Source organism: Prosopis cineraria, unplaced genomic scaffold (assembly GCF_029017545.1).
Source record: "Prosopis cineraria cultivar Desert tree isolate PC_DT_omini unplaced genomic scaffold, ASM2901754v1 PC482, whole genome shotgun sequence".
Lineage (NCBI taxonomy): Eukaryota > Viridiplantae > Streptophyta > Magnoliopsida > Fabales > Fabaceae > Prosopis > Prosopis cineraria.
In genome coordinates, this window is record NW_026555807.1 from 1 (window position 1) to 23678 (window position 23678).

The 23678-nt window shown below is 34.8% G+C and overlaps 2 protein-coding genes across 2 annotated transcripts; both read right to left on the reverse strand.

Annotated features, from left to right (window-relative positions):
- Positions 1-3067: 3067 nt before the first annotated feature.
- On the reverse strand, positions 3068-5359 carry LOC129297257 (heavy metal-associated isoprenylated plant protein 35-like). Its single transcript, XM_054935617.1, has 4 exons — positions 5298-5359; positions 4945-4960; positions 4766-4841; positions 3068-4297 (listed from the first exon to the last, which is right to left on the reverse strand). The coding sequence occupies exons 1-4, from the start codon at positions 5357-5359 to the stop codon at positions 3396-3398; spliced, it is 1056 nt and encodes a 351-aa protein (XP_054791592.1). The 3' UTR covers positions 3068-3395.
- A 795-nt stretch (positions 5360-6154) lies between these two features.
- On the reverse strand, positions 6155-11515 carry LOC129297253 (respiratory burst oxidase homolog protein B-like). The gene is made up of 12 exons (XM_054935615.1): positions 10878-11515; positions 10613-10772; positions 9514-9562; positions 9286-9399; positions 8451-8879; positions 7962-8348; positions 7784-7879; positions 7567-7682; positions 7373-7475; positions 7195-7268; positions 6577-7094; positions 6155-6479 (listed from the first exon to the last, which is right to left on the reverse strand). Exons 1-12 carry the CDS (start codon positions 11383-11385, stop codon positions 6370-6372), a joined length of 2664 nt encoding a protein of 887 aa, XP_054791590.1. The 5' UTR covers positions 11386-11515; the 3' UTR covers positions 6155-6369.
- Positions 11516-23678: the final 12163 nt, after the last annotated feature.

Here is a 23678-nt window from a genome sequence, read left to right on the forward strand (position 1 = left end):
TTTAAGATGAGATGACGAGTATTTTGATGAGCCTATGCAATCAACAAACACGAAGAGAACTGAAACGAAGATTGTTGAAGAAAATTTGACCGAAAAAAAAAAATGAATTAGATAGTTAAAACGCATGGTACTTGAGAAGAAGAGTCATGAATCGCGCGTTCATTTTCGCCCCGTTCCAGGAAAGTGACATTGAATGCATTAGATATTTTCCTTTATTGCAGAAAAAATAAAGATATTTACTTTCATCTTAAGCGCTATTTCTTAATAAATAATAACAAGGCAAGATTATAAATAGGCCTCGGATAAAAATTAATTTCATGAATTTGTAAAAATATAGTTAAATTTTGTGAAATCTGGTTGTAATTAATTTTCTGTATAAAAAGAAATAAATGAGTTTAGACAAACACTTCATTGACTAGCATGTTGACCAGGTTGAGGATTTCCTCTCTTTAGTGTTATGTATAGGATAAAGAGAATATTTTTTTATCTATTTATAAGTCACCTCATTAAATTTTTAACACGACTTTCTCCTCTTACCCTCCATTGATGGTGGAGAAAGAAAATATATTATAAAGTATATATACTTAATAGAAATAAAATTAAAATTTATTAAATTTTAAATAAAGTTAATGAGTTTTAATGTTTCTTTGATTTAAATGAAACATGTTAAAAGTAACTTATAAATAAGACAGATGGCAGTACATAATTCCTTCAAACCACAATATGAGGCATCTTTTAAAATCTTGTTTGATCTAAAATATAGGGTATTGGTCAATTGAATAACTTTTATATTTATTTTTACAACTGTACTTCTACTTCAATTATTACTCTTTTTTTTAAAATCATGTATTTAAATTTTAATTACTATTATCAAGGCTCTTATATAAAATATTTAAGGAGGATATAAATAGAAAAATGTTGACATTTTTAAGAATGTAAAATTTTAACTAATATTGTTCGTAAATTATAAATTAATTATGACTTATATTATGGTTTAGAGAGAGTATATACTAAGATGTGAACTTTAATAAATAAATGGATTTAGAGGAGAAGTGAATTTTCACAAAGGTAGTTATAATCCGATCTGCTAATTTTTTGCGACACGTGAGTTAGAGTTAGATGTGGTGCTCGGGATTTTTTAAGGATTTTAAAAACTATTCTATAGAGTTACAAATTTTTTTATATAAAATATTTTTTAAAAAATTATGTTTTAAAATATGTGTTGAATATTATATTTTATAATATTTTATGGTACTTTAAAAGGAATTATTATTTGATCGGTCACTTGCCAACCAGTAAAAATATTTTTAAGAAATATTAATACTTTAATATTTATAAATTAAACGTATTAATAAATAAATATTCAAAATTTTCAATAAGGAGAAAATAAAGTAGTTTTCTCAAGCGTAATTATGGGTTTTTATTTTATTATTATTGTTTGTAACCAACCGCATCATTTAATTAATTCATAGTATATCCTTGTGCATCTCCTCTCTCAATTTTCCCCTCTCACAAGAAGTGTCATCGAGGTTTTTCTACACCCCAATCATAGAAAACAAATTGAGTGCACAGTACATGGATTATTCCCGATTTTGAAGTTCTTAAACCACATCTACCAAACATGTATTGCATCTTCGTCTATGTATCTCTTCTCAACAAATCGAAACCCATTTCACTTTCAACGATGGCGAATTAAGGGCTGATAATTTGCAGTCGAAGTCAAAATGAATTAAGTGGATAAGAATGTGGACTGGATTGAAGGAACTAGATTCGTTATCAGAAAATGAAATCTGGGGATGTGTAGTTTGGAGGATACCTGTTCCAGAGGTGAATTGTGGATCCTTATAAGGAACTACGAACAGTCTGCTTATATTATTATCCTCTTGGATGATTGCCTTGGACAACCGAAGTCCAGCGAATCCGGTCTCCTCAGGGAAGTATAAGAATATATTTATTAAAGTTACGTATGGCTTAAAAGTGTCCAGGGAATGTCAGACATGCCTGGGGTTGATAGGAGGACCAAAGCCATAAAGCGCTTTCCAGAGATTTAAAGAAAGCTGTGAACACGTAAATAAAATTGAAAAAGGCTGGATCCACCACAACACGCTGGGCAGGGGCATGGGTGCTTTGTCTGCATCTGTATCCTTCTAGGATTGAAAATTGCCCCAAAAGAAAATGACGTGCTCTTGAAACCGAATCTCATCGCCATTCCTTCTGTTATTTACCCTTTATTTACACCGAGTGCGATCAACCTAACTAACGATAGAAATGGAGGAATCAAAGCGGAGTCTAGCTATCTCTCGAGTCTTGAAACAAAATCAGCATAGGCAAGGTGGTGAAATAAATATAGCAAAAGGAAGCTCTTTTTTTTTTTTTTTGCCCCAAAGGGGTTTTCTTCACAAGCCAACTGGTTATTGCTTTTTAAAAGAAAGCTTACTTAAACCTACTCTGTTGCATTCGATAAGCTCGCTAGCTGAAAATAACAAACTGGAGATTCAAATAAAGAGGAAAGAAAAAAGAAAAGCTGAGCGTACACCTGCTAATTCTTTTAGAAAAAGAAGCCCTTTCCGTTGAGGCGAATACTAATTAAGTAATAATCTGTATTTTTCCGAATGAAAAATCAAAGTAGAGACTAGAGACAACAAATCGACACATTGTTCTTTGAAAGAAGCCCCCCGGCAATAATTTGCATGAGTCTTTAGACACGGAAAACCCACTTCACAGTCAACATCTGTATATGTATATGTTCTGAGGTTGATTCAAGCGGCCTCGTAGTCCACACAACCATTGGCGAGCAAGATCCAGCAAATGGCGGGTGCAAAACAAAAGCTTCCAGCATGACACGTTTCAAGATACACAATTTAAATGGCCAAAATTTATTTGTTTCTTGCTTTCGATTCGCCTATGCTAACACAAACTACCTTAAAGTCTTGTCCATGGACCCATTTTGCCTTTAACCGACATTAAGCATATATTCCCAACAGCCTTCTTCTCGCCCTAATTAGCCTATGACAATAGAAAAGCAACAAACACAAAGCAAGGTGGAACAGTGAACACCGCGAAGCAGTACGTGAAGGATAATCATATTTCTACATCAGAATTAATACGGTAATTAATTAGAGCAGCAGTGGACAAAAACTGGACACCCAGAGATCCGCGGCCATTTATTTTACCCGTCTTCCCTTTTTTCCCCTTCATGCTGGAAACAATCATGGAATAAAACTTTTCTCTATCTTAAAGCACGCTGTGACTTTAAAATTAAAACCCCTCTATGATATCTACATGCATTATAAGAATATACTCCCACGGCCATACGAGGTGTATGTGGCATGTGCTAGATCTTTCGTGAAAACTCCAGATTGGCCCTTCCATGGAATCATCACGCGCAGTGCCTCTCACATGACTGAGCACGCGTTTGGATTTTCGTCGCTAAAGAACTCGAATGATGAATCAGACTGCTGTGATGTGCCCGCTTCGGAATCGTACAGTGGAGGCTCCATTCGTGTCATCCCCGGATAATGCACCTGCGCGTATGAATGCGGCTGTCGGGCCGTATAATACGCCGTGCTGTAGCTGCTGCTGGGATACGCTGTGTGATGGCTCACAGTGTACACCGGGGGTGAATTGTGATGTGGAGGATATTGAGCGTACATGGGATTACGTGGAGGGCTCTGATTTGCTGGACTTGGAAATGGAACCGGAACTTGATCATGGCCTTGACCTGGGCCCCGTGATGGGTTCGTCGATCCAGCGCCTGCCGGTGCATCACCTCCCGAGTGTTCGCCAGCGTTATTCCCTTTATGCCCCTTCTTTTTCTTCTTTTTACCTCCACTGCCAGAGCCGCTTTTTTCATTCCCCGGAGTTGCTTCATTTTCATTGCCAACTTGCACGGCGATGCTAACTTTTTTCCCGGCCACCGGCGACGGGTCACCGCCCGGTGATATCACGGGTTGCTTCACCTCCGGCTTCGGTTCTTGGAACTGGACACCGGATTCACCGGTTGGTGGTCCTTCATTGCTATCTTTGCCGGGGTTTCCGCCTTCGGCGTCTTCGACTACTTTGACAGTCTCTTTTTCGGTATCACCGCCTTGGTTGCTTTCTTCACTGCTTTTTGGGTCGGTCTGTTTCTCTTTGTTCTCTGGTTTTGGCTGCTTTTTCTTTTTCGACTCTGCTTTTTCGGGCCATAACTCTGCATGCTTCCCTGTTTTTATCAATTTCTTAATCAAAGTTTCGCTGTCCACGTTCCCCGTTACCACGACTTTATGCTGCCTCAAATCAATGTCTATACTACAAACACCTGGGTTACAGGTAGAACGAAGATAATATTAAGGGCTAGCTTCAAATTTGAAAGAAGACGATGCTCACTCATCAGATCACCCAGAATAGTAAAAAGAGCACATGAGAAACAGAGAACGTTTCGAAAAATGAGATGTATCATGCAAGCAGGGAGCGGAAAACTGATCAGGAGCTCAGAACTAATAATATTGTTAGAGAAACATGGGCCAAAAAGCATACCCAGATACATACATACATATATATAACTCAAAACCCTGATTGCCACTGAAATTGAACAGATATTAAACAACTAGCCAAGGAATATTTCAAGAACAACTAAAAAGTGAACTGCATGAAGAGGCAGTGAGTGCAGTGCAGGATTTGAGTAAACAAACAAAGAGCACCGCTTTGTTGCCAGAAATTGAGAAGAGTACATGTGAAATCAAAGAGAAAAATATTTTGGAGATGATTTGGGGGGCTAACAACTCACCATCAATACTCTGGAGAACTTTCTTGACTTTCCTTTTGCATCCTTCGCAGTGAATGGAAACTTTCAACACACAAGTCTGAGGAACAGAGCCACCAGATATTAAAAACCTTTAGACTCAGGAATTTAGATTTGACCAGAAGAAAAGGATTTAACAAACGGTTGCACAGTGATTGATTTACCTTACACACGAGGGTTCTGCTTGTTCTTCAACTTCTCTAACCTCCGCTTTTGTTTCCGTTCCAGCCATTCCGACTTGGAAGATTGATTCTGGACTTGCTTTCCAGAGAGAGAAGTTGCAGGGAAAGACTATAGTCTATAAAGCAAATTCAAAGAGGGCCTCAAAACTTTGGCCGTAAGAATAAATAAAGTGGGGCTTTTTATGAAGTGGAGGGACGCTGTAAATTGGAAAGGAAATATATGGTGGGGCCAGAGGAGTGTAAGGGACAGACGTTCCTGAATATGTCACTGTTTATTTAATAGACTTCGATTTGTATAGTGGAGACCTATCAATTTGGCATTTGATACCCCTTGCCTTTTTTCCGTTTTCCACCCGGTGTCCGATGCTTTCTGGCTCAAGAATTTTCTTTCTTTCATGCTTGTTCTAATTCCTAGAGCAACTTCAATGCAACTTATTTTTATTGCCCAAAAAAAAAAAAAAGAAACAACCCACAGCTTGACAGCTCATTTATTCACCGTCTAGTCCTACTGATACAGTGATACTTCCTCTATAGTCTAACCGTTTGCTGAATGCGAGAAGGGAGGTGAGTTCTGTGCTAGGTCGGTCTCATAACTAAATGAACCAAATTAAATGCAACACCGTAAAAGCAATTCAATAATCAATAAAAGGAGAAAAAAAAGATGCTGGATTTTCTTTCTCCTTTGTCACTGCTTTTATATGTGAGAGGCTGCATTGTAGCTTCCTTTCCATGCAGATTGGACGAACATTGGCTTTGGTGTTGGAAAGGAAACTCCACACGTCACACTCTTCTCTCTTAAGTTGCTTAGGAACTCAATAAGTTTACTTAGTCGCATCGGCTTTACTTGTCAATTATAAAATTAATATTTTTTGCACATTCTGTAAAGTTCACAGTACCAAATTACAATTTGGCTTTTAGTTAAGGGACTGACTAATTAATTTGTCCTTCCATTTGTACGTTTGATTGATAATACTATATTACGAGCATTGATCTTGATTAAAAGAAAGAAGCCTCATTTTCTTTAGAAATTATTGACGTAAAGTTCTCCGTTGTTCGTTTGGCAAAGGAGAGGCCCAGCTCACAGCTTCCATATGACACATGTCAGCCTTGAGGGGTAACACCTTCTGCCTGTTTTGATAATTAAGAGCACGGAGTACCTTGAGGACCAAATTTAAAAAAAAAAAAACTAGTCTTCGCTGAAGTTTTTCAATTGATTGACTTGATTCAGTGGAATCATACAACATCAAGACATTATGCTATTTCACCATACATGTACATAGAGGATAAACGCATCAATTGCAACTTCTCATACCTACCTACAAGAAAAATAGAAAAGAAAAGCACCAGCTACATACGATTATATATATTTTACAATTTAAAAGAATTATTGAACTGTAAAAAAATAGTCTAAAAATTCTCTTTATGAAAATCAAACTTAGTGCTGGTTTTCCTGGAAAAGTCCTGAGAAAGCCTTCTCAGTTCACCAACCAATGCCGGAGCTCCACAGTAGAAAACACCTGAAAAAGTAGGCGACGAAGATGAAAATGAGCCACAGAAGCAAGAAGGAATATATAATGTAAGAGCAAGCAAGGAGGGAAATTAATATACACGCACCAACTCTCTTGTCAGTGTGTTTAAGAGCGACGCGTTTAAAGACACTGCGCCAATTGGGTCTAGCAAAATGGGTCTTGACCGTTGTGTCTGAAACGATATCCACACCACTCTTAGCATGGTGAAGAGATTGAAGCATAGTGATCAAAGCTGATCGAGCATCTCCTTCTTCGTACACACTGGTGCAGTAGTTATGAAGCTCGATGAGTCCATCCTTGTCGTTCTCTGCCACCTCGTTCATCACACCCTTGAACCATTCAAAGGAACCTTGCTCACGAGTCACCCAGTAGAAATAGGCTCGCTTGGTAGCGAAAGGCTTATTCCTCTTGTTGTTCTTGACCCCACTCTCTATCTCTCCCACTTCTATGTCTTGCTGTTGCTTCATGTTGTTGAGCACGTCTTTGAGTATGCTAATCAATGGGGTGGCTCCAATTCCAAGTCCTACCAGAAGAAGGACTTCGTAGCTTTTGTAGTCTTGTGCTGGTGCTCCATATGGCCCATCAATCAACAACTTGGGCATCCTGCAAGTATGTTCAGTTTCATTGTAGAGTAAGCATATAAATGCTTTTATTATAATTATTTTCTGATCATTTGAGTACTGGTCTTTCTTGTCAGCCTGACCTTGGTATATTGTTGCCTGCTGAGACGTCTGCTCGTAGAAGACCGCTCTGGCCCTCATTTGCTGGTTGGCATGCCTGAATCAATTAATGTCACGAGGATGAGTAAGCATTTCAACTAGGAAGGATTTTCATTTCACATAACATGAATGAATTCACCATATGAACTTCTAATTATTGACCTTGGCGAAAACGGCTTTGAGCTGTGATGTCCAGTCTCCCAGAGTTCGAATGTGAACGCTCACATAGTCGTCTCCTGGAGCCGATGTGATAGAGAAGGGATGCCTGGAAAGTGCCACACAAATCTAAGTCAGCTATCATCTCTTCACACCAGCAAAATGAATAGAAATTATCAACTCACGAACGAGGCACATACCATTGGAATGGGGAGACATCTGAACAATTAACGTATAAATACTGGCCACTCATGTACTTGAATCCTTGAGGTTTAGACATGTACAAAGCCAATACGTTTCCCGGGTATACTGCAACCTGCAGTTTTGACACACGGTTATTAATTTAACAAACAAACAGCGGTAAATATAAAACAGAGGATGGATTTAGTCGGGAAATCAAATTAAAGAAAAATGTACCTTCAAGATTTTGACAGATTTGTAGCCGGATCTGAGAGCGCGAATGAGGCGTTCGCATGCGTATAAGATCATTGGAACGGCGAGATACATCCACGTCTAAGCCACAACAGCAAGTTCAGCAACAAGTGGAAGGAAAAAGGAGGGGTGAGTTATGGAGTACAGGGAAGACGAAGGATACCGTTTTCTTGTACCATTCCTTGGAGAGGTACAGGTAGTAACCGTGAACGATGAAAAGGGCATAGACGATGACGAAAAGGTGGTGAGAGTACCAAAAAGCGTTGAACCCGGTGAGCTTCTTGAGGGGCTTGGGGAGGTTTAGCCTGTTGCGGCGGAACCAAGGCTGGGCCAATGTGAAGGCTATGGCCATAAGCACCACCATGACGATCCCGGTCCAACCCTCCGTCCCCTTCACGAACCACCAATAATTGTTGGGCCTCTCTTCCCCAAAGTACTTCTTCATCGGCTCGTACTCCGCGTCCGTCGCGTGCAACAACCTCGGGAAGTCGCACGCCAAATGCGATATCGCATGCGTCCCAACCCCAAGCGCAATGCCAAAAGCTATCACCTGAATCCACACAAAACACTCTAGTCAGTCGTCAGATAATTGTGCTGAAATAATGCATGATCGATGAGTGAGGGCCGAGTGTGTGCATGTGCATGTGCATACCTTGTGAAAGTTGATGTTGTCATCGAATGGTACGATGGCTCCTAGTTTGGTCCTGCTTCGAAGCCAGGTGATGGTGTTTCTGCAGACAGGCAACAAAATGAGGGCCATGTTGAATTTAAGAGTCTCGGCGGCGCCTTTAGCGGAGGTGACACAATAGCCCATTATGTGGAAGACGGCCCTGTTCTTGTACTGAACGAACTTCCAAGCGAAGAGGGCCGCACAGATGCAAATCCACAGAGCTATGACCCAAATCCTCTTCCAATTGTCCTCCACGAAGTAGGCTATCCCACTCATGCACCGCTTGATCGGGTTGTACTCTTTGGTGGGGACCAGCTTCTGGCTCAACATTTGACTCAGCACTCTGCTGTCCGTCGTTATGTGCGTTGACTGTGCTGGAGCTTGCAGAAGCAGGGTCTCCAAGTTGTACAACTGCATCCACCCACAAAACGTCAGCATTTACTACGTCTCTGTCCATTCATTCCACTTCACTGCGGCTGTAATTATTAGGCTTCGTAACACGTTTTGGAATTATTAAATGACAACAATTGACTGGGCCATCATTTGCCAAACCCGGCTATTTTGACCCTTTTTGCCGTGGACCTACTTTTTTTATTACTGATCATGGGCTCTGCTTGGGGCAGTCCAGAACTTTTAATGCAAACCCGATCTCGGCTTTTATTATTGATGATGTTAAAAATCAAGCCCTATTGTTGTTTTAATCAATGCATGCTCATTTATGTATTTAGTATATAAACGTACACTATATGGGAGCCAATTTATAATTTATAATGGAACTTTCTTGGATGTGACTTTGAATTAATGTAAGAATACAAACCTCAATGTATCCCAAGTTGTCGGGATCCAGCTCCTCCATAATAAGGGCCGCATATTCTTCCGCACGTTCTTTTATTTTCGACAATTTATTAGCGGAGGCACTTAAGGCAATAATCTGTAATAAAATAAAGAAAAGTGAATGATTTGGAACTGCTTCTAGAACACCAAATTTAAACTGAGCAATCTAATTAATTAATGCCGTGGATTTTTTTAGGTGTTGAATTCTCACCTCTTTCACTTCCTCTTCGGTAATTCGCCCGTCCGCGTCCTTGTCGACCCTGCCATTGGTCAAATATATCAAGTGAGGATGGATATAGCAAGTGCATGTAGACCTAATCAGCATTTTACAACTTTGACATTTACGTATCGTTTATAATTTTTTATTCCTTTCGCTTTTGACTTTTGTTGAATACCAACTATATCATTAATCTCGATCCACAGACCAAAAAAGGAAGAAGAAAAGATCGTTATTCCGTGTATTAATATATTTAGTGTCCTGTTGTCCAAGAAAACCAAAAGATATCTCATATATGTCTGTCCATGTACCATTGTTCCTTGCCTAACCTCGCCGTCTAATTATTGCGCCATTTTCGCAATACATTTTTTTCCTCTTTTCTCTTTTCTCTTTTGTTTTTACAGTCGTTGTCCTATAAAAAGACTTATATTTTTTTTTATTATTTTGTGCTTGTATATAAAGAGGTTGACAAGTTTACTAATTTACTAATTTTTAGCTCCCAGACGTAGACAAGTTGTACTGCAAAAATTGGTCTAAAAAATGTTGTACTACAAAAACACCTAGAATTTTATAATACACTCAATTAAATATTAATTCGGATATGTGTCCCGTTTTTTTTTTTTTTTGGTGAGGAGATGAAGTGTATTTAAATTTACTGAAAATATAATGTGGATGCGCCTATATTGTCATGACCACATGCAAGATGCGCCAAATGCGCTCGGTGTTGCCTTTGACGCGTGAGAGCGCAATAGCGCATGATAGTGATCTCCAGACAAAGTCCACAATTTCTCATGATCTTTCCAAAATTTGAGTATTATATATATTATTTTTACACCCAAGGCCAACTCTCGCCCCTCTGTGTTGAAGCCCATAAATGAATAAAACGTGCCTTTGTTTTTCTCATAACAAAGGGAAGGCTGATTGAGCCTGTTGTTTTGCACAGAGTTGGGGGAAGGGAGTCCCAGTATAGTCCCTCTTTTTCTTTTTCTTTTTTGATTTAAATGGTAATTCAAGGCAATGAAACTAAAGATCAGGCCAAAAAATAATAAAGGCAGATAAAAGGATAAATAAAATAAATCAGTGGAAAACTCACATATCAAAAAACGTTTGCAATCGTGAATCAAAGCTCTGATCCGTAATTTGTTCCCAAAATTCACGAAGCTCGTCCTTTGTTACGGAAGCCGATACTATGCCTCTTCGACGAGCCAATGCCTCGAATAGCTCACCAGCAAACTCACTCGACTCGTTCATCCCTAATCAACATCATCATCGAGTTATCAAATTAAAGTTAGTCTCATGCGTAATCCATATTAGTGCGCGTGTGCCTGCAGACTTTTGATTCTGCAAGGAATTAATACCTATGCACTGGGCAAAGCGAGTTTTGGGTAGCTTTCCGTCGACGGCCAAGTCATCAAAGCGCTTCTCAACCTGAGACCAACCAGCAGTCCCGACATTCTTGGTCATGAACTTGAGACCTCGGAGAGCACGAGCAGCTCCTGACTTAGTCCTGTCCACCCTGTCGAACTTCTTCAGAGAAGTCATGCGCTTCAGCTCCTGCGACACCTGTCTAAACCGGGACGACAAGTGAGACCCTAGCGACGTCGACGACGGCCTCTTCTCCAGACGGCCCGCCAGCAACGCCGTCTCGGAGTCACCCCCCCGGATGTTCTGTACAGACACGGAGTCATCCCTGACGTCCAACGTTATTTCAACGTACTCATCGTCCTCGTCCTTGAACCTGGCGCTCTTTTTGCTGCTGTTCCTCTTGTTGGTCACTAACGGCCCACTGAATCCGACTCGCGTGCTCCTGCTTCCCGCACTCCCAGCGTCCGACCAGGACTCTATTTGGTTCTCTTGAATCTCCATTTGAATTTGTGTGGGAAGCTAGCCAGAAAAATGGAGAAAGAATGGGAGAAGTATGTAGAGTTAGAGAGTTTTGATTGATTAGTAAGAGAAGGAGAGAAGAGTTGAGATATAAAGGGGAGGGGGGGAGTAGTGGGGTGGTCTTATATGGGTACGTTGAATGTGGGAAGGGTCAAAAATGGAGGAGAGGTCGATGGTGAAGATTCAAGAGTCGCATGTGAACTCGTTCGGCTCTCCAGAGCGCGTTAGTTGACGAAGGAGGGTTGTTGGAGTTCTATTGGAGTTTTCTTTTCTTTTCTTTTCTTTTTTTTTTTGGGCCTTCACCTTCTTTTGTTCAAAATAATCGGAGCACCCAAAGGAAATGCCACAATCGTCCCTCCTGGACAGTGTTAGGAGAATCATACTCAACCTGTTTCGGGTACAGTCATGGGGTCGAACGAATAAAATAGTATAGTTTAAATAAAAAGAAATATTCATTCATAATAATAAAAACAAAAAATTAATATATCTATATATATATATATATGATAATATCAATCAATGCCGCATTACAGTTATCCAAACCATGGATTAAAGTTCTTTTTTTCTTAATCATTTTTTAGGAGCAAAATTTTTTTTTTTATTAATCTCCCATTAACTTTTTTATTTATTGCTGAAGTGACGTGTTTGAGAGACTGAGGTGCACTGATAGGTAAAACTTTAACCAAGTCTTAATGTATTAATTTGTTCTAAAATCTTTTTAAAAGCGCTAGATATTTTAAAATTTTATTAAAATAAACTTTAATAAATAATTTTTAAATTATTAAATATTTTAAGATTTAATTATTTAAATATTATTATTTATAAATATTCATTCAAAATTTATAAATTATTTTTTCAATATTAAAAATTTAATTTAATTTTTCAGAAATTTATAGCTGAACTATAAATTGTGTATGAAAATTTATAAATAATAATAATAATAATATTTACAAATAAATTACAAAAAATTACCTTTTAAAAAAATAATATTGATTAAATTTTTTAAATTTTTAGATCATTTTATGTAATTTTTTAATCAAATAGATATTAATATATATATATATAATATGATAATATCAATTTATCTCCTTTACGGTCATCCCAACTAATATTTAAAGCTCAGAGTACACAAACATGCATGTTTTTATATATATTTTTTATTTTTTTTCTTTTCCATACTCATTACAAACGAAAAAAAAAGTATAATTTGTATTTTAACAATATATAAATTAATTTTTTTTGAAAAATAAACAAATGTCTAACCTATACAGCTAGCAGTTATGGTGATTTTTTTTATTACTCATTGATAACATTCTATTCGAGTTGTGAACTCAGTGTGGACGTTTCTATTAGTGAAAATTTAAATTTTAATTCATCAAATTATAAAAAATTAATTCCTTCTACTAAACCCAATCTTATTAGTCTATCATACTAATTTTTACTTGTTATTAATTGATTTTTTAGCCAACTACTTTTTTTTCACATTTGGATTGGATATTGAGCCTGTGTTTGATTTTTAGTTTATCAAAAATTTATTTTTTGAAAGTTTATTTAATAAAAATAAGTTTAATGAAAGTCAGTTGTTGTAATAAAATTTATATTTAGATACATTTTTTAAAAAGTTAGTTTAGTAAATTAAAAATTTTTTAAATTAATGATGATTTGTGCTTTTAAAATGTATTTTTAAATATACAATGACCAAAAAAGAACATTAATTTATGATAATTGGTATATAAATATAATATATTATAAATGTTTAAAAAATGCAAAAAATTTAAAATAACATAAAATTTAATATGCTAAATGGTAAGAATAAAAATCTAAAGTTTAATATGTCAGGCAAGAAATTATGTAAAAAATATTTTAATATTCATTAATGTTAAATTTTAATATAATTAATGGTTTAATCTATAATATGTTTAGAATTGTAAGTCAAACTATAATATAAATCGTAAATTTTATTCATCTTTTTATCAAAAGTCACACTTAAAACTATATTTAGAATTAATGATAAAAATGTATGTTTGTTAATATTATCATTAGTATTAATCATATCTTCATCTGTAGAATGCTTAAAGTCAGAACCAATTGCAAATTTTCTTCAAAAATAAGGAGTAGCGTGATTATTTACAAAATCATGCATATTAATTTATCTCATTAAATGCTGTAACTCTCATTTGGCATTTCAAATCCATCCCAAAATTATCTTTTAAAATTCATATTCGAAGCTTTCTTTTTTTTGAATTCACATTTCAAAAATCATTTTATCCAATTAAAATTTTTTAAACAATATTTAAAATTTGAAAAGATAGGAAGTACATTTCAAATGCCATTAAGTCATTTACCCAGATGGGCCTTAAATTGATTATCGATTTATCTGATCAAATCGACTGGTGCGATCTGGCTTTCAGAATAATTAAATACTAGCAAAGCCAAAAGGAAGCGACTCTTGCGCGTGTATAGCTATTGATATATAGCTCCTGTTATCTTCTTGAATAAAAGTATAAATTTAATCATATATTATTTTTTGAGAAGTATTTAATAGTTTAAACTATTAGATGGTGCAAAATAAATTACGAGTTTTTAAAAATAGAGCATCTAGTAGCCCGTCATTAACTTCAACTGATGAACGTTATTTGAATCCCATAATGACACGTGGCACGACACGTCAGTATAGTAAAGATATAAATTTAGCTATGAATTATTTTTTGAGGAGCACTGAGTAGCTTCTACTATAAAAAATAGACCATCCGACACTTTTCCTTTAATTTTGACTAAGTATTGTTTATTTTTATATTCATGAGGCCTATAAAGCATTAATCTCTCTAATTTTTTTGCCTTCATTTTAATCTCGACTTAAAAAGAAGAAGTTCAAAGAGTTATTATATGAAGACATTCACCAAGACAAATGCTAACAAAGTAGAAGAAATAATTCATGACTAAATTAAGCTAGAATTAAGCTTCTCTCATGTATAGTAAAATTAAGCTTCTATTTCATTGACATCGACCTCATGAATGTCTTTAGATAAGAATGCATTGAACCTCTTATTCTAGAGTTGATATTGAGAATGAAGGCAAGAAGATTGAAAAGATTAATGTTTTGTGAGCCTCATAAGTATGAAAATAAATGGTATTTGGTCAAAATTGAGGAGAAGGTATAGGATGATCCTTTTTTTTATAATAGAGGCTATCCAATGCTCCTCAAAAAATAGTTTATAACTAAATTTGTACACCATACTGACGTTTCGTGCTCATGTCATGTCATGTGTCATTATGAGTCTCAAATAATATCCATTTGTTGAAGTTAATGGCGGGCTATTGATACTTTATTTTTAAAAGTTTGTGATTTATTTTACACCATCTAATAATTCAAGCTATCAAATGTTCTTTAAAAAATAATATATGACTAAGTTTATTACTTTACTCTATGTTTTTTTTGCAAACGGAAACTATAAACAAATTAAAATTAAAATATCTCCACTTTCATGCGCCCAGTTCAACTTCAAAAGAGCCTGGGTAGGCCTGTCGATGAAATCGATACGATTGCTGCGTTTGGACTTTGGACTGAGAAGTGTGAAGCAAATGCTTCTTTTCACTATTTTATTTATTTAGGAAATTAATAGTATTTGATTTCATTGTAAAGGAACTACTTTTTTTTTTTGCAACTTGAAAGAATTATTATTTATTTATTACTCTAAACATATGACCAGTGTTTAAGACTAACGACTACGATATATTATATGAATAATTTTTTTAAATATTGAACAAATTAAGAGACTCAATTATCATTTTTCCTTTTATTTATCATTTGTAAAGATAATACAGACGGAGAGAACCGAATTTCTACGTAACACTGGAATAAGTGCATGTTTCCAACTCTAATATAAAAAATAAAATATGTTAGTTATTTAACTACCGTTTCAATTTTGGTATAGCAATCAGATGCCTTTTGTAGTTTTGTTTGGGATTAAATAAGTAAATGCAAGGGTACACGTATAAGATCTTGCACAAGTTGCAATCGAGCTTTCATTATTTGCCGATCACCAGCCATTATTATTTATAACTAACATCTTGTTTTTTGCAATTAATTTTCACTTTTAAAGATATATATGCCTCTAAGGGTGACAGAGTAAGGAGGACTATCTTACGGGATAAATATCAGAGGAAGATGGATCTCAGCAAGCAAGCTATTGCTAAATCTAATGATTTTCCTCTCTAGAAAAATCTGGTGGTTCTTGGGCAAAAGGTAGTGGCAAATTCGAGATAGGATATAAGGGATGGTCATTCTGTTCTTTTCTACAAAGATAAGTGGCTGCCCAACAGTAAGATCCTATCTCAAGAGAGTACTCAGCCTCTTAATTGGGAGCTAGCTAATATGAGGGTAAGCGAAGTGGTGGACAATCGAGGGCAATGGAATATTGAGCTCTCGAAGAACTTTTTAAGAGAAGACACACTTGATCTGATCATTGGCCATCATTTGCCAGTGCGTGATGATGGACCTGATGAATTGGTATGGGGTCTCCAAGCTAATGGGCGATACTCTATGGCATCCATGTATACGACTTTGAGGTCTGTTTCAAATATACGTTTTGATAATTTTTGGACCAAAATTTGGAAATGGCATGGCCGTTGATGTATTCAGACATTCATGTGGCTTGCATTGCAGGAGATGTAACAGCACGGTGCAATCCCTTGGGCCTTGACTCGGTGCTAGGCACACCTCCCCTCACGAGACGGTTGTCAGCTTTTTCACTGATGGTATAGTAGTTATTCCTCACCCCATCAAAGAGATATTTTAAAGTTTTTCTAGACTCAAACCTCCAACCTCTAGCACTTTAAGAAAGTTGAGGCTAACTTAATCCAATGGTATCAGATTTAATCTCAACTTCCTTAAGGTGGTAGAGGTTGGAGATTCGAGTTTGGAAAAACTCTAAAAGATCTCTTTGATAGGGTAAGAAATTACCACTATATCACCAATGGAAAAGCTGGCGACTGTCTCCTGAGGGGAGGTGCGCCCAGCACCTAGTCAAGGTCCAAGGGATGGCTCCGTACTATTATAGGAGAGGCTTACGACAACTCAAAAGAGACAAAATTTTTTGAGCTTCTTGTATGTGTGACAAGTGTGGCATGTCAGGTGAGAATGTCATGCATATCACTGCCACAATATATACATTTTATGTCTCTCAATTTATGTCACTTTTTGTAAAAGTGACATAAAAAATAGAGATAGTGGTAATTTTGTAAATAAGTGTTGAATATATAAAACTATTCACATGAAAAAGGGACATGGTTTCTTGAGAAAAAGGAACGTGAAAAAGGATGTGAATTGTAGAAAATAAAATATTTTAAATTATTAATTTTTAAATATTTTTCACATCCATTTTTGTAAAAAATGGATGTGGTTTCTCGAGAATCTACATCTCTCATAAAAGTGACGTGAATAAGTCAATTTTTTATATCGCCTGAATTTATGTTTCTCATGATAGGGACGTAAAATACCCTAAAAAAGAGATGTAAAAAACTTTTTTTGTAGTAATATATTCTTAGAAACTGTAAGTTTACTAAGGTAGTTTGATGGAAGATTGCCCGTGATGTGGGTGAGATGAGGTTTTTCTATTGAATAAAAGAGATTGGCTCGAACAGAACTTATCTCAACATATGTGAACTAAATATGTTACTTGGGACATTGTTTTTGTGATTGTGACTTAAGTCTTTGGAAGAATGGAAGTGAAGGTATTTTCAACAAGGGGTCTACCATGGTTCTTGCCTTTATGGCTAAAACCCCAAGACTGCATTGATGATGACAAGGCTATCATTGAATAAAAAATTACTACCCATTTTAAGTGGGAACCACCACTTGCAGGACGGTGCTGTTTGTGGCAACCGAGGCATCACAGGATATGGAAAGTTATTTAGAGATTATAGGGGCACGTGGCTTAGCAGTTTATCTCCAATTTAGGAAGATGTGATGCTTAGGAAGCTAAACTTTAGGGTGTTTTTTTATGGAATTCAAGTGGCCAAAAAACTAAAGTTCACAAATTAAAATTCATGGTGGAGATTGATTCATTGACAATGGTAGATTTGTGGAGAGATGAGCTAGATCAACAAACTTCCACATTCTAGCAGCATAGACAAACCCTTGGTCTAATCACACTGGATTGGCAAATAAAAGTGAAGCATGTTTTTCGTTAAGAAAACTCGTGTGCTGTTGCGCTGGCTGAGTCAAGAGTTCATCAATGATCTAAGAAGTTAAGAGTTCATCAATGATCTAAGATATTTTGTCTCACAAGAGTTATTTATGAGCATTCTACAACGTATTCATCAAGATGTTAAATGTGGCACACACTTTTGTGTTGTTTCTATTTCATTGGCTTAATTTGGGCTCTGCCCCCTTTATTCATAAAAAAATGAACTTGATCCTTAACTATCAATTTTCAAATCCATGGTTGTTCTCTGTTATTATCTCTCTAAAGTGGTCTTTGTATGCCATTTCATCGCCATTAAACTAACGGTTTTATGGTGGCACTGAATTTTGATGACGTCATCGAATTCCTTGATTGTGAGCCGGGTCTCGCCAAAAGTATTAAAAAGAAAAAACTTGAGTGATGATTTAAAAATCAAAAAGAGATTGTTGCCGTGCCGGTGGGTGAGTGCGACGTGCCGTATGAAGGAATCAGAAACGAAAGCTGTCAATTTGAGTTTATAACTGTCACGCAAGAAAATGAAGGATCAAGAATTAATGCCTGCGATGCTGATAAACCTCACGCGCGATCTTCTCACCCAATAACCAATAGGCACTTTTTGGGATTTTTCATTTCAAATCAACAATTCTCATTTTGCCCACAGAGAATGTCTGTTCCATAAATGATCATTAAGTCCCTTTTCTTAATTAAGAAAGAGCTACATATCTGAATGTTGAGAAAAAATTTGGAAAAATTATATAAAATTTTATATAAAAAAATTAATTATTATAAATTCTAATGACAACTAAACTAAATTTATTGATGTAGACTTTATAATAATTAATTTCTTCATTTATTTTAAGGTAATTAATTATTTTTACATCCAGTTTTAAGATAATAATAATTATTAGTTATATTAAAATATTTGTTTTGTTTTAAAATATAATTTATTTTCACATTTCAAGCCAGGGGTGGAGACTAAGACCATCTAAATTTTTAACTTTTTATTAGTAAAATATAGCGATTGTATATTTTGACTTCCTAAATTGACACATTACATTAGTCTTGAGACACTAGATAAATTTTTTTTTTCAATTCTATATGTAGATTTTTATGCATGTGGAGTGCAATTGTTTCATTAGCTTGGAGATATATAGTTATTGTAAAATTTACTTATTTTTAACAAGATAATGCTACTTATGCTCTCAAAACATTAATGTTGTAACATTTAAGAAAAAATTAAATCATTGATTAATTAAACCAATACGCGATAAAAAAGTAAATTTGAATGGAATTACATTATAGAGGGCTAATAGATTTATTAGGCTTTGATTGTAGCCATTGTATTCAATTGGAGAGTAGAACCTGACTAAGCCTTCTTTATACCATTTGTTGTTGTAAACGGCCAATTTTCAAAACTTATAGTTGCAAGTCCAAGCTTAAAAATGAAAGAAGAAATAGGAGAGGAACAAAAGGGCAACAGAGAACGAATTAGGGGCTGCTAGGGCTTGAGTTTTCGAACCTTTAAGAGCATTTTAGAGTTTGCAAACATCTAGAGTATATTTATTCTACCTTTCTCTTTCTCTCTACTCCATTTTAAAGTTAAGGTTTGTATTTGAGAGTTGATTTTCGAACCAATGAGATTACAATCTGAACACATTGACTCAAATGGAGTTAATAGGAGTTATTTAATTTATATACTCCTAAGTTTCATGATTTAATGCTCTCTTTTAAATGGGTCCTCATTAATGGACGAATTTATTTAGGTTATATTTGCACTATGGTTATATTTATATAGCTAGTTGTATCTTAGCTACTAGAGTCATTATTTTATGATTGAGTCATTTTATTATGACCAAAATATTAGCGCAAGTATAGTTATAATTGTAATGATGCATATGAATGATTATCTTGAAATTTTTGATGCTAAGAACCTCTCTATGTTATTTTTGAAATCAATGGATTGAGGGTTTAGAATGAGATGTATATGGGATATGTATGTTGTGGTGCATTGAGATTGTCTTGGGTCAATTAAGTGTGGTCTAAGTATTGGGTTAAGCTTTTGCCATATTGGTTGAGTTTTGGGACACCCTTGTTGTTGTTAAGTGTAATATCCTAATTTTTAGATAAAAAATTTATGAAATTTAAGTTTTATTAAAAAAATGATAATGGTTCGAGTCTGGGAAGGTTCCAAAAGACCCTGAAGAGGCAGTGGTGAGGAATAAGCATAGTACCACCTGTGTGAAAGTCGACTTTGGTCCAGTGATGGGCTAGAGTCCAGCACCAAGTCGAGGGCCAAGGGGTGGCTCCGTGCTGTTACATTAAGTGAAAAAATGCGATTTAAATGTGTTTAGATGTCTAACTTTTTAATATGAAATAATTTAAAAGTAAAACTAGTGTCATTAGCTAATTTACTAAAAGATCCTTTGATGAACACCTATATTGCCTTGATTGAATGTCGAACAAAGATTTGAAACATACCCTTTAGATTTATCAAATTGATAGCTGATCCTATCACGTACTGCGCAATGCGCTATAGCGCATGGCACAAAAAAGGATTAGCTATAATGCATCACTTTTAATTGAGGCAATCCTTTTGTTTGTGGTGTTTTGATGTTTTTAACCAATCTTAAAATATTTTAAATATATTTTAGAATCTTATGCTTCTTTGACTTACACTTGTTTACTTATTTTAATGTATTTATATTATTCAAAACTCAAGATCCCATATCTGTTACTATTATGTTTAATCATGGGCTTGAGTAATTGGGTTTTCATTGAGTTTGAATTGATTAATTTTGAACTATTATGTGAAGGTAGAATTTTAGTCTACCACATAGTAGCATACATTGTGTTACAATTTGCTAGTTTTAAACCTTTCAACCATAGTAGATCTTTTACTCGACCTTTTTCTTTCAGTTATGGTTATTCTTTAATAATTGTAGTTAAAGTATTTATAACTGTGTTATGGTAATTAGTTTGGATTATTCCTTATTTATCATGAAAGTTTGGATTATGTGTCAAGATAATAAAGATAATATTACAGATATCATTTGAGTTTGCTTTCATTTTATACTTGATGAAAGAAATTATGAGAATTATTATTAATAAACTTCATCAAGTATTGCAACAAAAATTTCAAAATATATTGAATGCTGCATGCTTTACGTCCATGATAAAACCGCTTATCGAAAAGCTAAGAGGTTATGTTTGATCTAATTTTTGTATTGATATATTTATTTATTATGATTATCAATTGAAAGAATTAAATAGTAAATTTAATAAGTAAATAGTAGAGTTTCTTCATTCAATACTTGTAAAGAAGGTGAAATTTTTACCAATTTAATGAAATTTGTATTAAAAAGAAATTTGCTAAAAAGTTTATTTTAGACATGATAATTGTTGATTTTTATGCCATGAAAAATTGACGAGCGAAACTTTAAAAAAAATAAAAATATATATTTATTTTTGCTATATATTTATAAAATTGAATATAAATATATGTTGAAATATATATGTTATGTTAGTGTATATATATTAGAACTACACAAAGGACAGATTGGATAGGACTTAGGCTTGACTCGAAATCTGATCCTTTTCATGAAAAGGATTGAGTTAAGCAACACATCGTCTAATTTGATCCTAATATAACCTGAACTGAACAGAACTAAATTGGTCTAGTAGAATTAGGAGACTGGTCCCTATTTTGTCCAATATCTCACTTTATTTTTCCCCTTTTCGTCTATGAGAGGTAACAATTTATTTCAACTTAACAATTGATTACTTATAATCATATAAAATTCATCACAACAATAACAATAATTATAAATCTATAACGATCTCTAATAACAAAAAAATATTTTAGTTACAACACATATGACTTAAATTAAACAACTTTCAACATGTTTAAAGTCTATCACGCTAAATTAATAATAAATTTCATCAATAAAAGAAGAAAATTGAGATTGGTCAATGTTGAAATTTAATTTGATATCCATAACTTCATGAGTATGAAATATAAAAAATTACTAGTTATTATTATAAATTAACTTATTATTATAATAATTAATAAATTAATTATAATCATATTAAATAAATTTATAGAATTGGATCGAATTGAGTGGTCTAAATGCTCGGTCTTCTATCCAGTCTAATCCAAAGAAAGAGTTTGATCTTTTTGGTCTTGAAAGATAAGTTTTTATCTAGACTAAACAAGACTGGATTGTCTTGGGTTAGATCAAACAGAACGAAATAAAAAAACTTTTGCACAGCCCTAATATATATATATATAATTTTCCTTCCATTATCATATACATTTTGTCATTTCCAACTCCCTAATAAAAATTTATGGCTCGACCACTGTTTCAAGCCCTTTTAATTAATATATAATGAAAGGTGTCAGCATGTAACCCATGCACGTGCCACTAGATTTTAAATTCTTTGATATCGGAATACTCTAATCAAAGATCGTTAGATTTTACTACAGTTTGAAACGTTTCATTCAAATTAATTTGTTACAAACTTACAATTAGACTATATGATGTATATTTTTCAGTTGCAAGCATATGATTATTTTAGAACGGATCGGAGGCCGCAACTTTGACATTAATATTTATTTATGGTTTAAAAAGTTATTTTTCTTTTTAACAAAACGTTCTTCGACAATAAATTTATCTCGTTCAAATTTAATTTGAAGAGTACAATTCTTTTTTATATACCAGTACAATACAATTCCTTAATTAAAATAAAATAGAAATAGAAATAATATCATAATTCATATCTAAAAACAACATTTAAAAGTTTTCGTATGAGTAAAATAAAATAAAGTACAAAAGACGAACCGCTTTCTAAAGTTTAAATTATTATTGTCTTAATTCCACCCAGAGAGAGATGGAATCCAACGAAAACTTTAGTCGTGGCTTTTTAAGAGCAAGAGTCGTTTTTAATAATTTTTTCTGGCGTAAGTCAAACTATTGATCTCTGCAAATTTCGGATGCTGCTCTAATGATAAAAGATAACATGCCAACAACCGTACCTGAAAAAATTGTAATACGACATTGCATGCCCATCTCTGCAATTCAGAGACATGCCATCTTCATCTCTCATTGATTAAATGTTCGGAATTGCGAACGAATAATTTCAATAAATTATCTTTATTTATGTGAATTGGAGAGGGAAGGAGAGGAGCGGCCGGGGAAGTAGCGGGACAACGACTAAACGAAAAATTATAGATCATGCAATAATGAAGCCAATCTATAATTTCCATTTAATAAATTCAAGTGGCGACATGGCCTTGTTTGGTAAGGGAACGAAATGGTACTCTATTGTTTTGAATAAACGTAACTGTCAAACATATTATATAGCAGCGTTAAATTACATATTATATGAATTGTTTTTTTCCCCTATAAATAACTACGAACAGACGTAAACCTCGTTAAATTACATGCATTGAATGATAAGCGAGGGATATGCAGCGTTAATTATATTAAAAACGAATTTTAACAAACTCTCGGACCACGACTCATGTGCATTGCCGCATAACAAGAGAATTTACAATTAAAGTACGTCGCTCCAACCGAATATCCAACGAATTAGTTTGACTGAGATGCTGAACAAACAGTGGGAACCAATAATTAAACGGATTAAATGCATAATTAATGGGTAATTCCTTTGATCAAGCAATGGCCAATTTGGACTTTGAAACCACCACTGCTGCTCCGTGTGCCGAAGGCGTTATATTTGTTGTATGTGTGTCAAAAGTGTGTGTGTGTGTCAAAGTCCCACATTGATTAAAAGAAAGACTCTCCTAGTGTATATATACTAAGGAATGAAGTGGGCTAGTAAAATGGGCTTGGAAGAGAAGTGGCCTCGCGCACATGAGACAGGCTAACTCAGGGCAATCGCAGTTGAAATCAGCCGATTCGCCCCCCCGCGCGCGAGTTCAAGAGGTAGTGGGTTCCTTTTACCGGATTATTTTACAAATAAATAATTATTTTGGCTTGCCGGAGAAACTCAAATTTTGGCTGTCTGGAGTTTGAAGTCAAACCAAGAACGTTTTTTTCATTAAACAAATTAATTTTTTCTAAACGGTTG